The 21,832-nt window shown below is 37.4% G+C and overlaps 1 protein-coding gene across 1 annotated transcript in view; it reads right to left on the bottom strand.

Moving 5' to 3' along the window:
* Nucleotides 1-21,832, bottom strand: part of LOC109048039 (septin-9-like) — a 71,826-nt gene that overhangs the window by 11,820 nt on the left and 38,174 nt on the right. Inside the window, exons 4-5 of the mRNA XM_042732942.1 lie at nt 13,780-13,843; nt 12,898-13,090 (exon numbers count right to left, since the gene is read on the bottom strand). Of these exons, the coding sequence (XP_042588876.1) occupies nt 12,898-13,090; nt 13,780-13,843 (257 nt within the window). The remainder of the gene's footprint in view (nt 1-12,897; nt 13,091-13,779; nt 13,844-21,832) is intronic.

The raw sequence follows: 21,832 nt of genomic DNA, 5'->3' as shown, positions 1-21,832 counted from the left end.
AACACATTGTTTTCATTTGTTAATTTGTCTCTCAGCAATGAGGCGCATGTCTGCGCAAGATTGTTGTGTTAAGAATGACCCGAAAGTCTGGTAGACTGTGACTCTTGGTGCGAATAACAGATAAAAGAATATTCACTTCAAAAATGGCACTAGCACTTGACGAATTACTGACAAATGTCAAAGTGAAAAATCTATAGATAATTATCTAAAATAATCAAAAATTACAGTTGGCAAATCCAATTGAATATCCCTTTGAGTATATTGGTAAATCAATCATTAAGAAATATAAAGAGTATGGCAGAGCTGTAAATCTTCCTCAAAAACTGAGACTAATGAGACTCTGAGTTCAGCTTCACTGGCTGAGATGGTTTTATAGCTTTATGGGAGAGTGGCAAAGAGAAAGCCACTGTTCAAAAATGTCACATGGCATCTCGGCTACAGAGTGCCAGAAGGCATGTGGGAGACTCTGCAGCCAGCTGGAAGAAGATTCTATGGTTTCATGAGACCAAAATTGAGCCATTTTTTGGCTGTCAGACTAAACACCCCATTTGGAGCCAGCCAAACGCTGTCCATCATCACAAACACACCGTCCCCACTGTGAAGTGCAGTGGTGGCACAATCATTCTGTGGGGATGAAAGAAGATGCTTGCACATCAACACAAAGCTACTACAGTAAATAATAATGGCTTATAAACAACAACATTAATGAGCCAAATTCAGAGTTTATATCTCAGTCCAGTTGAGAATTTATAGTTGGATGTCTATATTGACTAGAAGGGCATGAATACTTATGCATATATAGTTTGTGTTCAAATTGTGTTGTGATCAACCTTGACAAATTTGTAGAATTTTCATTTTGATATGAAACAAATGTTTTAACATTTACATTTTTTTCCTTTAGCAGATGCTTTTATCCAAAGAGACTTACAAATGAGCCAATAATAATCATAAGTAAACAATGCCAAGTTTAAATTAGAATCTATATTAGTACACAAGCTAGAGCAAAGGTAAAATGCAGGAAAGAGAGGACATTTATTTTATTTTTAAATAAATAGTTGCATTTGCAGCACATCATTCTTTTGATCACTGTCAAAAAGACTAAATCAATGTAAAAAAAAAAAAAAAAAAAAACTTCCAAGGATGTTGAATACTGTTTATATACCCTTATTCATTCACAGATAATGAGTGATGCTTCCACTTGAGCTGTCCTGTGGTTTGACTGAAGCTATCATTTCTTTGGTTCTTGCTAACAGGAGCTCGTGTTTAGCTGTGGTTTTCTTTAACCTCGCTAGCTCACATCCATCAGCCTTGGGCTCATCATACTGTAGTAATCATTTCTTTCTGCATGGAGTTGGGCTGCTAATTCTCTCTCTTTAAACACCATGTTATCCAATCCCACCACTGACATTGGATTCAGACGTGCCTTGCTGCCCTCCTTCCCCTGTATACTGCCTAGTACCTACAAAGGCAGCACTTTTCGACTTTCTGACACTTTCGTCAGGAAAATGTGAGGGAATGTGAGAGACAGGATTCAAGACAAACGAGCTGCAGCTGGGAATGGGAATGCTGATGCCGAGGGTTGGCTCTCTCAGGTCTGACTGGGTTAAGTCAACAGCAGGTTTGGCCGCATTGACCCAGAGAGCCACATGCGAAAAACCAGCTGCAGCCTTGCGAAAGTACAAGTTCATTTTGCTGTCTTCAACAGAGCTTGTAATTATTTCCTCTTGTAAACACTACATAAATCATTCGAGGTTTAATACAAGAATTCCAGAGGAGTTCTACTGTTCTGCTAATTCCAGAGATCCTCTGGGATGTTAATGCTTTAGTTCTACTGTTCTGCTAATTCCAGAGATCCTCTGGGATGTTAATGCTGAAACTAAAAAATACCATCAGGTGATGCCCTAAACTCTTTGCCCTATAACATTTTTAAAATGTAGCGGAAATTTCTCATTTTTCAATGCTTGAAAAAGTTGACTCACCCCCCCTACCCTGATGTTTAGTCAAAGCACTGTTTCCCTGGCCCCTTTTCCCTTCTCCAAGCGCCCGGAGGGGACGAAAGCCCCCATAGCTGAAAAACAATTGGGCTTTTCCAGGCAAAGGTTGGGGGGGGGATCTTTGGGAAAAACGACCCCTGCCATGATGCTACTGCGCATGCAATGTGTGCTGTAGCTGGGAAAGGGCCCCTGGGCCTGCCCGACAGAAAGAAAAAAACATTTAAAGAAAGGGGCCATTTCAGGGGGGGAAATTTTTTTTAAAAAACTTTATATGCCCTCAACACCCGTCAGCAGCATTTTGTACAGGGTATTTTTAAGCTTTATACAATAATATTAAGGGTATTATCACTACGGGTTTTCTTAACTTATAGTCTCTGTGCAAACAGCTGCATTAATTTAAAGGAACATATTACTCAAAAATATTGATTTTGATGCAAGCAATTCAAATAAATGATTGTAAATGTTCAAGCAACATAAAAGACACAAAAGCGACAAAGTAAATAAGCGCATAACACTTGTGTATTGTATAAAAGTCATCTGAAGCCATGTAAAGCTTGAGGAACTGACTGATATTTATTTATATAAAAATCTATGTTAAAAAAATGGCACACACATACACATGCATGTATAAACATACACAATTTGTTTTGTATTTTAAAGAAGAAAAAAACCTGGCAGGTGAATAAATTATGATGTTTCTCATTTTCAGATGAAGACTTTAAAAATTAAAAAAGGCACTTAAATAATGCAATTTCAAAGGCCATAGAGAAAATGCATGCAACCCTCTCTCCTTCCTGTGAGTCATCACTAAGTGAACTGCTATGACAGACACAGGATGGACTGACAGGTTTGGGGGACCTTCACCGCTAACAGACTCCATGCCTGGGGAGATAACAGTTAGACTGAACACTGAAACTCTGGCAGAGAAAGACAACGTAAGGGTGAGAGGAGAGGTGAGAACACAGTCCTGCGGCTGATGATTAGCTGTTTCCTGGATTAGAGAATGTTGGAACCTTGAGACTTGTTTTTAACCAAAGTGGGATCCATAGAAATAACGAAATTTTACATTTTTGACATAATGTGAACCAAATCACAGTTCCTGCCATGACAAACATCACAAGCAGCTATTATCATCAACAGTGAAAACCCAACTACGGTTTACATTATATGTTATTTTTAAATTAGCCTTTTGCATAACACAGTGATTTGTTAAAAAACATTCCAACAAGAACCCAAGATATTACACAGTCTCAATGGACAAAAACAAAACTTTTCCATCAGAAACACAAGCATTGGACAGTATTAGTTGCTCTCGGTTTTCAATTACAGGCAAACAACTTCTTTCTTCTAACACTGTGAAGTCTCCAAGCATTCAATAGCTTTGTAAATAGATGTCAGTAAAAAGAGAAAGAAGATAGGAAGTCAGACTGAATGACTGATTTATTCCTCCCAGCCTGAGGTAAAGGTTGCAAATCACGGACTGTGTCCGTGGTGGGACACTTGTAAAGTGACCCCAGAGGACTTGCAAGAGCATATGGAGGAAGTCTCATCCCAGACTAAGCGGAGTCTACAGTGCTCAGATCAAGCTGTGAGACCACATTTCATGAATTTGCAGCAACTTCCTGTTTGGGCCATCTGTAAAGAAAGGCATCTTTTCAAGCATGAGTGTCTTTCGAACTAGCAAGATGAACAGCTTATATTTAGACAAAGAGGTTTAAGACAGTGAGTTTGATAGTAGTGATGCACCATTAATAAAATTCTGCTTAATACTGAGAAGGTGATAATTATTTTCATGTTAATAGCTGATATAAAAAGTTACACTATTCATACTACTTGTAAAAAAAAAAAAAAAAAAAAAAAAAACTTTTATTCTCAAGTGCATTAAATTGATCAAAAGTGACAGTAAAAGACTGTTACAAAAGTTGTTTATTATTTTTTTATTATTATTATGTTATTTTTTATTGTAATTTCAAAATATTACTTTACTATATTTTAATCAAATAAATGCAAAGGCATAAGAAAATTCTTTAAAAAAAAAAAAAAAAAAAAAAAACTACTGACCGCAAACTTTTAAACAGTAGTGTATATCCAATACTGAGCCATACAGATTAATATATATATATATATATATATTATATATATATATATATATATATATATATATATATATATATATATATATATATATATATATATATATATATATATATATATATATATATATATATATATATATATTAATATATATACTATGTAATCAAAATATCTAATATGTTGATAACAAATTTAATACAAATATGTGGTGCATCTCCAGTATTTGTAGCCTTAATTAAAGCCCCTGTATGATTTGTCAGAATCAAGCAGCCACTTTAACATTATCGCTCCATTCCCAGAGAGGAACCCCAAATGACCAGACAAATGTGAGCTCCATCACAAATGCATGCATGTAAAACATACAAGTTGACTTCAGCTGATAAGACATTTCCTGTGAGCTCTGGAAAAATGGTCACAAACTCTTTCAATATGCCTTTTCTTCTCCTTACATATTCCCTAACATGATTCCAAAAGAAAAAAAAAAAGAAAGAAAAAGGGAAGATTCATATATCTTGTCTTCTAGACTATATTTTTGTCAAACGGTACCATGACCACTTCAAAGATTGTGGGGGGAAAAAACATTACTCAGGGGAGCCATCACTTTGCTAAAACCTTTACTTCTCAGAAGTAAATGATTAAAAAAAACACTAAGTACTGCCTGGAATATGCCTGAGGATATGCAATATACAACAAGATGCATACAATTATCTGAAAGATAATGATTAAGCTCTGGAAAATTACTAAAGACACTCAGAGGCAAGATCCAGCCAGTTAGAAAGTTGCCGAACGAGAGAGAGAGAGAGAGAGGAGAGACAAAAGGTGAGAGAGAATAAGCAAACTGTGGCCTCCAGCAGAGAGCAGTTCAATGTAGAAGGGAAATTGATGTTAACTCTACACAAACACAGTGTTAGACCCAAAGTGTTTGTGTAGAAGAGATGACCGCTCGTTCTGCGCTGGGCCAGAGAGGGGGACCTCTGATGCTCGGGGTTGTAAAAGCAGATGGTGTCACGGCACAATGGAAAAAATAATGGAAGTGAGGTATATCATACACCTAAACTGGCAAAGGACAGCAGAAGTGTGAGTGAGTGATAAGGATGGTCTGAAAAGCAATATGGAACAGGAAACAGTATGCTCAACAACATTTATGTTTGAAGAAACTGAAATGAAAATAAACGTGTGACTTGGCTAACAAGCTCAAGAACTCCTACTGTTGTTATAGGACGCACTGCGTATTAGCGTTCCTGACTGCCAAAACATTAAATGCGCAAAGAGGAAATGTTCTGCCAGCAAGCTTTTAGTCAAAATGAAGTCATCCACAATCCATTCCTCTGGCTAACTAGATATGAGCGACCTGCGCAGCATAGCTGGAGCGATAGGGCCTTTGGAAATCTATCCCTGGCATTCTTAACAGATGATCCAACAGTAGTCTTGAGAGGTTAAGTGTCTCTTTGGAACGACAGGAATGGCATTTGAAAGATGGATCATGGATCTGACCTCAAGGCCTTGACGACACCCAGAAGAAACACAACATCTGGGAATCAAGGCAAAGCTGATACAGCACAGTGAAATCACTTCTACGATGAGGAAGATGAGTGAAGATCCCGTGAGAGATCAGATGACAAATTTAGGCGCTTTTCCTCAGCCTGCTTCAGTTCTCAGGCAAACATCCGGTTGCAAAAGGGCCTTTTACATTCAATATCGGTTCTTCAGAAACAGGCTCAAATGGAGATTCCTGCAAGCTATCTGTACTGAGATAAATGAACACATTCACATAGCTCGTCATATGATATGCTCAGAAACCATCATGACTTGAGTTGTTGATCCTTGAAATTGGTCTCATGACCAAATGTGAGCATATACAGTGAAACTGCCAGGCAACACTTTAATGTGAACAGTCCACAAAAAGCAAGCTACTGTTGATTAAAAAAAATTATTATTTAATGCTTAAATACCCTAAGGTTACATTTAATGTTTCTCAAAAGCTACCTGAATAATTCACACTCATAATGATGGTAAACAGGATTCAGTTGTTCATAGGAACAAGGATGACCATTGAAAGAGTCCACTGAAAGAAAGAATTAATTACAGTGGAGGCATGGATTTCATTTCTTACCATCCGTTAAATCTAGACATTCCACAATACTCTGCATTGCAAATCAGTACTGGTTATACAGGTGTGATGACAGACAACTAGCAGCGCCTCGTATACAAGAAAGCATAGCCTATGTGTGTTAACCTCATGTGCCGGGCAGGTGTTTGACACTTAACCACCACGGCTCCCCTCACCACAGAAGAGATGAGTGTTCAGAGGTACATGGTGACCATATTTCATTACTGCCTAAGGGTTCAGTGCTAGCAGACATATACAGGAAAGCATGAATATTCCCAACAAAGCCAATTATGGAAAACATTTCCATCCCACAAGCATCCTTCTAAAAGTCCTGTAGAGTTTTCAGTGGAAGTGGGCTGAAACCCTCAGAGGTCTGCTGCTTTGGGTTTGGGAGAATATGAGTATGTTGACTGTATAAATAGAGAAAGGGCAGCGAGGAGTTTGAAATGACTCATCAAAATGAGGAGATTCTCCCACAGGAGGAAGGAAATGTGCTGTAGGAAACACAGTGGTTTCACTTTGTTAGCAGTGAACATCCTGGCTTTCAATACATCTAATAGTCTTTGCCATGCTCCAAATTTTCCACCTACAATGAGACATACAGTGATTGTTATTGATTATTGGCCTGAACTTTATTTTTAGCTTTATTGACTTCATTTCTTATCAAGCTATGGCTCTTTGTTAAATCTGCTGATAACAGAATCAAACGTTGACATTGCTGTTACTCTAGACAGCTCTATATGGACACACCCTGAAGAATGGTGGCAAGTCTGAGAAAAAGTGTCAGTGGTAGCAACTGAAATGGGCTGAAGGAAACGAATGAGAAAAACAGGTTTTTCACACACAAACAAACAGATAATGACATGGACATAACCAGCATAGAGAGGAAGAGTGTGGATTTCTGCCTGATTCCCTGCTGGATGTGGGCAGACATATAAATGACATGTTCAGAAAGTCACTGCTGTAAATTTAGTAATATATTTTTTAGAAAATTAAGCCTATTTTTAGGATTATTTTTTTTGCTTTGAGATATTACAGATTTCTTTGTGTCAATTAAGCAATATTTTTTACCCAATTTCTAATTACTATTATGCTTTAACTGGAATTGTAAAAAATATTAAATAATATATATATATATATATATATATATATATATATATATATATATATATATATATATATATATATATATATATATATATATATATATATATATATATATATATATATATACACAATATTTTTAATTACAGATTTTTGTACATTTAAATCAGCATAAATAAAAATATGTTGAACCCAAATACAATCAATCAAACACATTGCAAAAAATCATAAAAGTGCTAAAAAAAAAAAAAAGGCTTCTCTTAAATATAAAATAAAATAAATAATTTTTATTCTGGGGTGAAATAAAATCCTCCAAAATTTTTACCTACAAAAAAAGAAATATAGGAAAAATTAGGCTCTGTGGAGGTGAAATTACACAGGGGCTAGAGTGTCTGGGTCTCGTTCAGCCCTGTAACCTACATACTTTTAATTACAAGGCCAAGACAGAAGGTGCAGACAGGGAGTAAAGGATGGAAAAGGAGCATGGAACAGGCAAACACGCCCCCTCTGCAAACTCACAGATGCTTAAAGAGACCTAATAAATCCTCCCTGCTCAGAACTTTCCAGCTTAAACATCCGTTAAACTCTAACATGGAAAACAGGCGGCGTCTCAGACGTGAACATGGAAATATCATACTTATACAGAAGTACTTAAAGAAACTCCGACATATACACACACAAAAGTCCAACTTGCTTTTAAGTAAACTTTTCTACAATGTTAGTCAATGTTTGTAAAGCAGCAAGGGTCAGCAATACACAAACAGAATGGGAGATATCAAGTGAAAGAAAAGGAACAAGAGAGGACGATAGAGTGAAAGTGTTTTGACCTACCCTCTGCTCGTCCCTGCTCAGCCTCAAACCTCCAGTGTGAGCCTCAGCTGGAGTCTCTGGGCTTTGCTCTGACTCCACCTACATAGTGTCATGTGACACCTACTCACCACACCCCTCTGCAACTCCAGAGAACTCAGTGAAAAGAGATGGCCAGAGGAAAAAGAAAGAGAAAGAAAGCAGGAAGCCTATCTGCCTGACAAAGCGTGTGCGCGCGCACACACACACACACACACACACACACACACGCAAAGCTTAGTGGCTGGCTGTCTATAAATTGAGAGAAAACAGAGCAAGTTCGGACTGTCCAGCACCAATGATTTATGAGCCCCTCTGAATTACCTGAGCCGAGCTTTTGTTCTTCCAACTGGAAGAATTTGTGGGATCTCTGTGAGAGATTTTGAGTGAGATCATATTTATACACACACACACACACACTCCGGTGTATATGCATATACATTTATATACACACCCACACGTTGTTTACTTATTAAATGAAATGAAAAATTCAATTTAAGTAAACAAATTAAATAAGTATTTCCAGCAATTCATAATTAAATTGATCTAAATATTCTGCACTATTTGAGGCCACTAATCAAATTTCTTGCTTCCAATTTCCTGCATAACATCCCAGCACTGAAAATATAACTGGTATAAAATAATATATTTACTTCATACTTTTGTTAAATAAATAAACAACATTTTCACAAATAGACCCCACTGAATCTTTTTATTTTTGTTTAGTCTTGATCCAACCCCACAAATCAAAGGGAGGCGGAAACCACATGCTTTTCGATCAGTGTCCCTAAATCAAAAGCAGAACTTACATCATTCCTCACAGAGAGTTTAGATGGAAAACAGCACCTTAACTTTTACAGAATCTATCGACAGTACAGGCTTAGATTACACTCTTAATCAGTGAGCCCATCGCTTTTCAGTGACCCATGTATGAAAAATGACTGTGTTTCTATTGCATGCCTAGTCTCTGCTGCAAGTTGTATGTTCAAGGGAAAATTAGAAAAACTAATAACCTTGTTTACTTCATCGAGTCAGACGTGCCAGATTATTGTGGTCACTCCAAACGTGTACCATGAAACTGAACAGGCAGCAGGCGTCATTAATTGCAGGCCGTGGCTCTTGACAATAAGCCACTTCCCTTCTTTCACCTACCAGAGGGGTGGATTGAGTTTCAACATCACATTTTATTAACACGGAGCGAAAATAAACCCTTCCAATGTTTGGCAGGGTTTACACCAATTTCAAAAGCCAGCATTCCCGTTCTCTGAGGGCAAACCCTTTCGCTCTTTGCATCTCTGCACTTTTTCTAGGAGGCATCCTTTCTGCTTTTCTTGCAAAGTGCTTGTGAAAGCAGCAAACTCTGTGTTTAAAAGGAGACTGCATATTAGATAAGCAGCTCAAACCTGTGGTTAGAAAAGCATAGGTATTTGCTTAATTAACATTTTCCAACAAAAAGAAACCTACTCTGATTTCAAGCTAAAGATTCACTTTTACAGTGGTCATAAGTGCACAGCTGACATGGCTGTGAGTGCATGAGCCCAACTTGAGATTGTGCTATGACCAAAATACATCACAGAGAACAGAGAAGCAACTTTCAATATAAAGTCGCCTTAATTCTTAATTGAAACATTACTAACCAGCTTAAATTAACTACATCAATATGCTCAAATAATTGTTATTTATTTGCATCTCTGTTGCAGTGGTAAACTTAAAACCCCAGTCCATATGAAACAAACAAGAGCTTGGAATCAGATCATAATTAGATCATGATTTGGCATGGACCACTCACTCACATCAGGGTCCCACTGGTTAATTTAGATTCTTCCTACTTAAACTACAAGAGAAAAACAGAGTGAGTGCTATTGCTTTATATAAAGTCAAACAGTCTCAGATAACCATAAACCATTCTGCATTTGATAACTGGGTCTGCTGGGAGCCGTGCTGAGTTCATATGCATAACTGTAGGCAAGTTAAAGGGCTGCTACAGGATGAGGATAAATTCACTGGATTTTTACCAAAACATTTGCCAGGTTATTGAAATCTTTAAAAGATATTTAGTGCTTGTATCTTAGCAACAAGTAAACTAGATATCAAATGAACAGAACTGTGTGTCTGCTTCCAGTTTGCTTCCATGTTTTGTCTGTCAAACAGCCAGCATGTATTAGTCTTAGACAGAAATTCAGTGTACACACGTGTACCAATTTCTTCTGTGTACAGCCTTTCACAAAGTAACACTTTTTCACAACAATATATATATAAAAAGATCTCGATAGTCAAAATTTTTACGATATTCGATATATATCTCGATATGTTTGCATTTGCATTTAAATAATAAAAAAACATGATTTTCTTTTGCCCATTTAAAAAAAAATAAAAAAAATTGAACAGCTAATTTAAGCATTTAAAAAAAATGTAGGCCAAGTGATCACTTACTGCTTTTTATTAAATGAACACATCATGTAGGCCTACATGTAGCTGAAGTAGTGCAAAACAAGTACAGAAAGTGCATTCGGTCAACTTTTTTAGTGCATGCAATTCACAGTTTAAACTATGTGACTGGGTTAAGTATTTTATTTAAAATTTTTGTACAATTTTTTTTTTGTTTAGCTAAAAACACAAGCCTGTCAACTGTCTGCGGTTTTAAGAGAAGCTCTGTGGCATGAAACTATGTTCCCACTGACACTAAAAACCCTTTTAGATTGGGAGCTAGTTGCTGAACCACATAGTTATTTCTTATATATAAATATATATATAAATGAATACCAAAGACTTTTGCACTCTCTCTCTCTCTCTCTCTGTCTATATTATGAAAACTGGTAAATACAACAGTGAAATTCCCTAATAGTAATTCCAAATGACCATAGTCTATGTTTCTCTATTCAAACATCAGCGGTCGAGTAAGTGCATTTATTCAGTGATCACAATCACAAACAATACACAGAACACAGACCGGCTGAACGATGCTTTCATTAGATCACTAAACTCCAGCTTGTTAGTGTTTTCAGTTCATCGGCGGTGGTGCTTGCGCAATGAGGAGTAAGCACGTGCGCATGGTTGCCAGATTGCTTAAAATAAGCAAACACCGGACAGAAAAATTATCCTTGTAACAGCGAAGCTCTGATTCTGGGATTTAAACTCTCGTCATCTGGCAACCGCACTCATGAAAGTGTCTTAGATTTCATATTCACCTGCAGCCAAACGACACATAAATACCTCACACAATGCTCACTTCATCTTTAAAAACACTTATAATTTAGTAACACTGTGAAAAATGTAATCAATTTAAATTAATATACATTTACTGTACATTATATTGTTGTGATCAATGCTATTTTAGTGTGTGTATATACACCCAAACTACAGTAGAATGTATTCATAATTATTAGTTTACATTAATAATATAGTTTACATAATATCTGTTTTCATTTTCTCAAGTACTTTTGTCATTTTGTTTAAAATTTCTAGCTTGTTTTTGTATTTGAGTTATAAGTAATTTTAGAATAAGTCATTTTAGTACTTCAAACTTAATTTAGTTGCCAAGCATTTTTATTCTATTTCAGCTTTATTTAAAATACCAAAAAAGAAAAAAAAATGTTTGATAGTTTTAGTTAACCTGTTAGTGTTCCACTGTACTGTCCGAGGACACTGCATGTTTTTGAGGGTTAACTTTGTGACGTACAACAACTAAAAAAATAAAATAAAAATAAACTAAACATGTCACATATCTTTGAAAAGCTGATATTCTTGTGATTCGAATGATGCAAACCATCTTAAGATAAACAATCAACACAGCAGGTACAATCAGTGTCTTCATGCTGTGATCCCTTGTGTTTTCCAGCTAATAACTCCCTGCTAGTCATCTGCAGGCATCTGGTTACAAAAAAAAAAAATGTAGGCTGAATGTTTTTTTTTTTTTTCTTTTTCAGTGTATTCAAAGTTCTGTTACTCAATACCAGTAAGACTTGCAGTGATTCTGTTTAGGAACAAATCTCAGTGTTTCATTTCAAAAGAGACAAAACCATGCATTTACTTCAAATGGTTTAAGAACAGCATGCAATTTACTTTGGGTATGCCTTTTTTAGGTGTTTTAGGCAAATTTTACAGGAATGCTAAGAGGTTAATGATAACAGTGGTTGTGATGTCTACATCTAATTATAGCATTTAAAATGTTTAGTTATTGCGGTTGTTCATTTCCATTTATTTTGACAACCAGTCTACAATTTCAGTATCAAACATTTATCAAAGCTATCAGCTGTAAAATTCAAATAATCATCATCGAATTGGCTAGAACTGTAATATAGATGCATCCCTAGTAAGTAACTTTTGATTTCTCCAACAGAAGAAAAAGACTTGTGTGCAGTCTGACACATCACAGCAGGCAACCGAGAGAATGCACATTATCATGACGTTTGCAGAAAGAGCTTTATCAGGTAACTGATCACGCAACATGCTTCACAACAAACAACAGCAGTATCACTTTACAACCTCCTGTCTCCTCACCCCTCTGACCGCACAATTATCCCCATTCTTGGATCCAGTACTAATTTGTCTGTTCAACAGCTTGGCTCGCACTGTTGGGATTGGGTTTGCAGACAGACAGATAAGAACAGATATCATTATTCCCGCTGGAAGCCAAGAGACATGATATGGCCACAAGCGGCTGTCACAAGCTGTGCCAGCATGTCCATCTGGTCCTGGCTGTGGAAAGGATTTGGGGGGGGGGTGTTCAGCTGGCACAGAGGGTCTTACTCTGACCCGGACACAAGTGCAGGGGAGCCAGCTGTACATGATCATCCCCAGTCAAAACCACAAGGGCCAAGTTGAGAAAGAGGAAGCCTGGGGTTTGTAAAGGCATAAGAGCTGCACGAATCACACACTCACAATTGTGGAGGACCCCCTTAACACCACGGCCCCACAGAGTCAGGGCCAACAGCCAGAGATACTGACAGTGAGACGACAGAGACTCTATAGACTCATACTGAGCTTGTGAGTTTGTTTTCAAACACTACCCTTCTGCCACTGCTCATGAAACATATAAATGAGGTTGTCAAAATGATTAGAATTATTGCACACTATGCCATTATTTACCATAGTATAATTTTGATGATTTAAAGCGCTCATAGAGTTAAAATACATTTCGAAATTATTGCAACTTACTAAGATATTACAACTATTTGTTTTGTAATTGTGTGGTGAAAGACACAATTACAAAACAAATTGTGAAGTGACATACATTAATATTTGTTCATGATACTTCCTGATTATTTTGTTTTATAAAAAATGTTTAGTACACCACAACCTGACCACAGAGTCATTCTTCCCATTTTTTCAGAACAATCAACCTAACCATGGCTTACTTACAGTTGTTTCTACAACTTTAAAAACACACACACTTCAACTTTTATATCCCTAGTATCACAGAGGACATGACAGCCAAAACAAAGTCAAAGAAAATCTTAAAGAGACTAACTCTAATATATCGTGATAAGCTTCATGACAGTCTGCCAAATATTACATAAACAATCTAAAATTTACATACCAACAAGCTAAACTGCACAAAAGAGCACACAATTCAGGCGATCATTTTTTTTTTTTACCTTTTATATGGGAAAGACTGATTAAGCAGCAAACCTCAGTGGTCAGCTGCCATCCTGTTTTCCAGAGCTGTTGGGAATGTGAAGTCATGGTGAGGAGGCTGTTAGAGAAAACAGAGTCAGACGCAGTCAAAGGCCTGTTTGTCACCATGCGTCCAGCACTGCAGCATATTTCATGCAGATGAGAAACCACCACTCGCTTCCGCCTCACACAGCAGCTCTTTTGTTCTCTGCAGCACCGAGAGCCTGAGGAGGACAGTGTTTGAGACACTCAAAGCTTTGAATCTTTTCCCGAAACAGTCAGACGAAAGCCTCAGTGCTTCACGAGGCTTCATTTGCCCATAACTACCCCCATAACTATACAATATGAACCCGTTTATTGCACTGTTTATAATACTAATAGCAATTATAATTAAATACATTTCATAAGAAGTAGAGGTCGACCGTGCATTTTGCCAATACCGATAGCTAGGTTGGACCACAAGGGCCGATACCGATTAATTAACCGATAGTTTTTAAAGATGGGTACTAAACAAAAACTAAAATAGTGCTTTATTTAAAAAAAATAATTAAAAAAACGGTACTGAACCATACTACTAGTAGTAATATTAATAATAATAATAGTAAATGTTGAAATTACCACACTCTAACAAGGAACAATACTTACACAGCTTTCATTAATCTTAATGTTACAAATTGACTCTTAATTTAAAGTGTTGCCATTTCATTTCAACAGTCGTGCTTAAAGATGCAAGATACATCGCCCAGCCCTAAACTATACACGAAGTTCCATAGCATTACAATTATACCAGCACAATGTATATTCTCACACTTTAACTGCTTCTATTCTTGAACACTTAATGATTATCTAATCAAAATAAAAGAGCAGCGCTTAGTCTAGGAACTCACCGGTATCACACACACACTCCGGACACATTCAACCCGAGCAGCGATCTAAAACGGTTTATTTAATCACCAAACAGACACAAGTTTACTTCAAGAATGAACAATGAGGCATAGATAAGTTTGAAGTTCAGTGTTTAAAAAAAACGGAGGAAACGGAAAGAGCGATCTATATTATAGCTCTATAAATGAAGCATACAGACTTTATCAGAGCCACAGAAAGACAAACGTTTCGATGAAATTGCTCAATATACAATTCATTATGTATATTAACAATGATTTGGGGTGAATATAACAATTTAATGGAAAACTATGTGAATGGCGCTCTGTGGTGCCGTGGGATTTTCTGTCAGCTGCATTTAAATCCGAGTCTGAAACTTCTCGCTCTGTTCAGTGTGCAGCATCAGGTGTCTAAACAAATAGCATGTGCTGTCAGTGATTTTAACCACTAGAGGCCGCTCTCGCACTGTACAATGAAAACAGACCCTTCTCAGCCACTCCAGCAACGGACACAACCCAGAAAACCGATTGTTCCTGCAATCAACTATCGGTGCCGATTAATCAGCAAAACCGATACATCAGTTGACCTCTAATAAGAAGTAACATTAGGCTATTAGAGAAGTTAATTTGCGCATGATTTTGGCATCTTTGTTTCCATAGTGACAGCCTCTCCAGAACGCGTGCCGTTAAAGCCCTTTCACACAAGCGCAGCATGTGTTAAACAAACCTGCGTGGTTTAAAACATCTAGGAGCTCACATCTGCCCTCTGAACACAAGACTCTCCAGATGTAGCGCTGAAAGGGAAAGTTATCAATGTGTCTGTCCAGTAACTAATTATGAACGCGCAGTTTATAGAGATGCATTTCAGTTGTTCACGGTGGACTGTCTGACTTAAAGGGACAGTTCACCCAAAAATTTTAATTTTGTCATCGTTTACACACCCACAAATTGTTCTAAACCTGTAATAATTTCTTTCTTCTGTTGAACATAAAAGAAGATACTTTAAATAATGTGGGTAACCAAACAGTTTCTGGTCCCCAATGACTTTTTTCTTTTGTTTTTTACCTTACTATGGAAGTTACAACCATCAGCTGTTTAGTTGAGACACATTCTTCAAAGTATCTTCTTCTGTGATAAACAGAAGAAAGAACTTTATGCAGGTTGAGAACAACCTGGGTAAATTATGACTAATTTAATTTTTGTGTGAACCAAACCATTAAAGCCTATTGTTTTATTAACATTTGGATAGTCTGTTAATATTATATTCCATTATCAGAGCTTGGTAGACATAATTATTATATTTTTAGACATGATTAGACACATAAATTAATATATTATAATCTACACTGTATGCGGCCCGGCGCGACAAATCACTGACAGAAAACTGCTGCTGCGTATTGACACAAATTTCGAATGATTTTTCAACGGTCGCTTTGTCGCGTCCAGCTTTAGCTGTTGCGGCACGACAACTGTCGCATCCGGTGAAGACACGGTGTAAGGATCCGTCTGCTTTCTTATCGTTCTTGCTGTACTTGATGTCATACACTGATAATTCTGCCCAGTGGTGCTTCAAGCCGAACGCGCCTAATGTATGCTACCGCGACAAAGGAGATATGCGACAAATGACGTCAGAAAAGCATCAGTATAGTTATAATCGGTTATGGTGTATTACTGAACCGATACCGAATCGTCCTCGTCTGCATCGTGATGCATAAAAGAAACAATTAATTTTCGACACCCCTACTTTATTGCATCAGATATATGTCACTTTGCTCACAGCCGATTAGCCCAACACAAGCAGACGTGTTTAAATGAATGAGGCTGAATGATTGCACAGCATCATAAAAAATTTATATTGTAATAGAAGTAAAATGAAAACGCTATTTGCATAAGTAGTTCAGTGTGGACATATAACACAGTGAATCATACATAACAGGGCTGATATCTAAAACAGGTTTGTCGAACTCTCATGACTGTAATACGGCCTAATATCTTCACCTGATGGAAAAAGGTAAGACTCATGTAGAACAGTGACTCCTACTGGCCCTCAAAGTAGCTGCAGAGCCACTTTTTTTTTTTTTTTTTACCAAGAAAAAAAAAAAAGAGAAAGCAAGCAGGAGGTCCTTTGATAACAGCTCAACTCTAATAGGAATTCAGCCTGAAATACTTCTGAGCGGAAATGTAACCACACACAACAGCCATCGAAACCACATGACTTTGTCTCACAGGCAAGTAGTTCTTTCCTTCACTTATTCTTTAATATCTGGATCCAGTCTAAGCCTAAAGTTGGTCTAAATTAATTTGATGCGGATGTAGCTGGAAAATATTCCCAGCACCTTTTCAGAGACACGCAAAAAGGTATCACAAATGGGGACTATTCACAGGAATAGTTCTGGACTGAGTAATAACTACTGAGCAAAGCCAACTCAGACATCCAACACAGTGTGTGTGTGTCACTAGTGGAAAAGTTTGCTGATGTGGTCAAGCCTCGAAATGAGATCAATACAAATGTTGCAAGAATCTGAACATATAAGTAACTTTTCATTTTATATCTACTTGTTTCTGGCCAAACTGCAGAAAAAAAGCGACTGAAAATGTGACACACAGAGACCTGAAAGCACACATGTGGTCAGATACTATGATTGGTTGGCAAACCATGACATTAAGCGCTGCATCAATGAGCAGCGCTAAACTCCAGATCACCCTTTCTTGCTCTCTTTTGTTTTTCGGTAGCTTCTCACACACACACAAAAAAAGAAACAACAAAAAAAGGTTGGAAACTTCTAGATCATCACATCGCTGACATTTGCAGGGCTCTCTGAGGAGAAAATATGTGCCAAACACAGTAAAATTAAGAGCACTCCTAGCATTCCACTCCTCTCAGGAACTCACTCTATCAACCCCACTAGAAAAGCTGATTGGTCATCCGGTGCACTTAATGAAGACACGAATGATGTTCTGTAATAGACAAATTTTCTGAAAATAAAGGTGATGCATGTAAAAGTACTTTCTATCTCAGTTTATATGCAGAGACAGCTTTAACTAAACTATTCGTAGGTTGAATCTCCCAAAAAGTAAACACTGTGGTGCTATCAAGTTCAAGTTGAGCTTTATTGTCATTCCGCTACATGTGTGGACATACAGTGGAACAAAATGTCGTGCCTCACAGGACCACGGTGCTACATAAATACAGACATACAACAATGAAGTAAAACAGTATAAACCTATACACAACTAACCTACTAACAGATTTTGACTATAAATATACAATATATAAATATTTACCTATACATAAACTAAAAAAAATACAGACTATACGAATACTGTACATGTGCAAAGAGAAACATCGTAAGTCAAGCAGCTGGCTGGGGAACAATGCAAGATGATTTGTAGTGCATGAGCATGTAAACACACATTTTACTGAGTCTTTTGTGGGATTATGTACACAAAGCAGTGTGTGTGAAAAGTGTCTAGTGCGCATAGAGGAGTGTGTTACTACAGGTGGTTTGTACAGGCCCACTCACCTGTGTGTAGCACACTTCGGATTGCACAAAAAAAAAAAGTTTTCTGTGATGTGGTAAGGTTGAGGGGGTGTTTGGGGGGTAGAGGAGGTGAGATGGTCCATGTTTCAGGAGGTATGGGGTTTGTGTGGGGTTTCAGAGGAGGGTGGGGTGGTTTGAGTTCAGGGCTCTCACAGCCTGAGGGAAAAGCTGGCGGAGTCTTCCTGATGGTAGGAGCTGGAAGAGACTGTGGGAGGGATGGGTGGGGTCCTTAACAATACTGTTGGCTTTGCTGGGGCATCATGTAAGGAAATTTCCAGGATGGAGAGGAGAGGGACACTGATGATCTTTGCTAATTTAAATCCTCCGCTGGAGGGTCTTGCGGTCTGCTGCACTACAGTTCCCATACCAGACAGTTCTGCAGCTGGTCAGCATGCTCTCAATGGCTCCTCTGTAGAATGTGGTGAGGATGGGTGGGGGGAGACTTGCTCTTTTCAGCTGGCAGAGAAAGTGTAGGCGCTGTTGTGCCTTCTTGGAGAGTGACATTGTGTTGGTGGTCCAGGTGAAATCCTCTGTGATGTGCACCCCCAGGAATTTAGTGCTGCTGGCTCTCTCCCCAGTCAAGCTGTCGATGGTGGGGGGTGATCAACGGAGTTTCTCCTGAAGTCCATCACAACTTCTTTTGTTTTCCGCACATTGAGGGACAGGATGTTAGTGCGACACCACTCAGCCAGCTTTGCCACTTCCTGTCTATAGTCGGTTTCATTGCTGTTGCTGATGACACCTACCACCATTGTGTTATCCGCAAACTTGATGATGTGGTTGGAGCTTGAACTTGGCAGTGCAGTCATGGGTCAGCAGCGTGAAGAGAAGCAGGCTGAGCACACAGCCTTGTGGGACACCTGTGCTCAGTGTGGCAGTGCTCGAGGTGTTGTGGCCGACACGGATCAAAACATTGCTCTAAGAATACAGACTAGGGCTGGGCGATATATCTAACGATATAATCATGCGCATCTAGTCAGTAAATCTGGTTCCCTGATTTACCGCTAAATCGCCATCACCTGCTTTCAAATGGAGCAGCATTTAATAGACAGGAACCGTAGATCACTGACAAGCTATGCAATATCGCGTTCATTATCGAAGGCGATACATCTGCGATAATGAACGCGATATTGCGTAGCTTGTCAGTGATCTACGGCTCTGTCTATTAAATGCCGCTCCATTTGAAAGCAGGTGATGGCGATTTAGCGGTAATCAGGGAACCAGATTTACTGACTAGATGCGCATGATCATATCGTTAGATATATCGCCCAGCCCTAATACAGACCATACTGGTGTGAGTTTGGGGAAGGACAATCTGTTTGGCGACCAATGGCAAATACAAGAATGTTCAGAATACCTGTCTGAAACTGAAAAATCTGTCAAAATCTTCAGGGTTAATACTGTCCACAACCCTCAGAGCTATGCAAGAGTTTTGGCTTGTGATGGTTCTTTGATGCGGCATCAAGACAAAAATTATGGTAGTATATTTCCCAACAGCCATGTACTGGCTTAGAAGGACATACTTCAATATAATTTGTTAGGTTTTGTATTTCTCATAAGAAAACAAGTTTCTGTCCACCACAAAAAAATAAATGTAATTTAGTAGAAATTGTCATTTTAAGTCAAGTGCCAAAGAAAAGTTACCACAAAACTCAATTAGGATCTTACTGACCTTCAAATTATGGTCTTGTTTTTGGATTAAAATCCCATTTAAAAGATCTTAAAGGTTCACAGTCAGTGGTTTCTGCCTCAGTAACCAAGTCTCTATTACTTCGATGTGTCAGCAGATTTAGAGGTCAGTTCCACAAAAGAAAGTCATGCAGGTTTGGATTGGCATGCGGATGAGTAAATGATGACAATACTAATTTTTAGGTGAACAATATCTTTAGGTTTAACTCTCTCTTTAATAGTTAATATTTTTAAAATCCTTCACACTATTAGCATGCCATTTAAAGGGCTTTGGTCTTATAAAACACAAGAATATACCCAGACTACTTCCTGAAGGGTGACGGTCACTCTTATGTATATATAAAAAAGAATAAAAAGAAGGGAGGTAAATGTGTCTGAACAATGTCTGAATCATTAAAAGTAACTCTTAGAAAGCAGGAAGGTCTTTTGCATCAGTTTAACTGTTTTCTCAATTCATCTCAGCCTCTGCACCAAAGAGCAGCATGACAGTGATGACCTAAATGTGACACCTTCTCTCTTCCTGTCCCCAGCTCCTTGGAAACAATCGTCATAGTTTGTGAGCAAACTTAAATGGCTCCTGCAAATGCCAGGAACAGTTCTGCACTGTTTATCATGCTGAGTCCAAAGGAAATAGAGCAAGGTCGACCAGTCACAGCTGATAACTCAAGGAAGGAAGCTTGTGTGAATGTGTGTATGAGTGTGTGCTTGTGTAAGAATATGAACTCCCCTTTAGATCACTTCCTGATAAACCCAACAAAGCAAAATAACTTTTCTGTAATGTTTCCTCCAGGAAATATGGTTGTTTCTTCAACTACAGCCACGTTTATGTCCAAAATGTTTATTTTTGTTAAAACAAACAAATTTCTTGTTTGCCAAGTAGACAACACTGTCAATGAAGACCATGTTTGAGACAAACTATGATAGATATAGAACAAAAATCATTGTTAATATCTGTATTTTTCGCCTATTTTGGCATTTGCATCTGCATCATTTTCAATATAGCTGTAATTTTGTCACATTATCCAAAAAGTGAATTTTTTTTTAAGTATGTTATGTTATGTTATTTTATTAGGCTATTTAGTTAACAAAAATGTTTTTGCTTTTTTAAATGCCATTTCCACCACATACACAGTACATCATTTCATTGCGTAATTTGGTGGAAAAGATAATGACATTTTAGAAAAACGTCAAAACATTAGTTCAACTGACTACTGAGAGTGTGAAAAAAGTGTTTAAAAATGTTTCAAGTCAAAATCCACAGTATACGGTATTATCACAGTGTTGATATTTAGTTTCAAAAAAGTGGTCATAATACAGTATAACAGGTTAAATAACTTTTTTCTTATAACAAAAATAACTGAACATTTAAATACAATAAAGCAATACAGAAAAATATATAAAGTTAAAAGTTTTACACAGATTAAATTGGAAAAGAACTATAAAGACCCATAGGTATCACTTTACAATAAGACCTCATTAGTTAACCTTCGTTAATGCATTAACATTCACAATGAGCAATAGCTACAATTGCTACAGAAGTTATTAATCTTTGTTAAAAAATACAAGTCTTAGTTCGTGTTACCTCATTAAATAACACAGTTGCAACTTTCGATTTTAACGTGTTATTAAATATTGGAATACCTAAGATGAATGAATGTTCAGAAGAATTTTTCACTGGCAGTTTATGTTAACTAATGAATTAACTATTGTTAAATAATGAAGCCCTAATGTAAAGTGTGAATGAACATTAAAGAATCAAAACACTTTCAAACAATATCTAGGCCATGTTGTAGTCCAGATTAAAATGAAAAAAAAAAAAAAAAAGTTTGAAAAATAAATAGCCTATTAAGTCTAAGTATTTGGCGCTACACCATAGCGAATACACAAATCTGAATGGCTATTTAAAAATTATTTAATTGTTTTTTGTAATGTGTCCACCATTGTTTATTTATGTGT

This window comes from Cyprinus carpio, chromosome A3 (genome assembly GCF_018340385.1).
Source record: "Cyprinus carpio isolate SPL01 chromosome A3, ASM1834038v1, whole genome shotgun sequence".
Lineage (NCBI taxonomy): Eukaryota > Metazoa > Chordata > Actinopteri > Cypriniformes > Cyprinidae > Cyprinus > Cyprinus carpio.
This window is presented reverse-complemented; position numbering and strand designations above follow the sequence as displayed.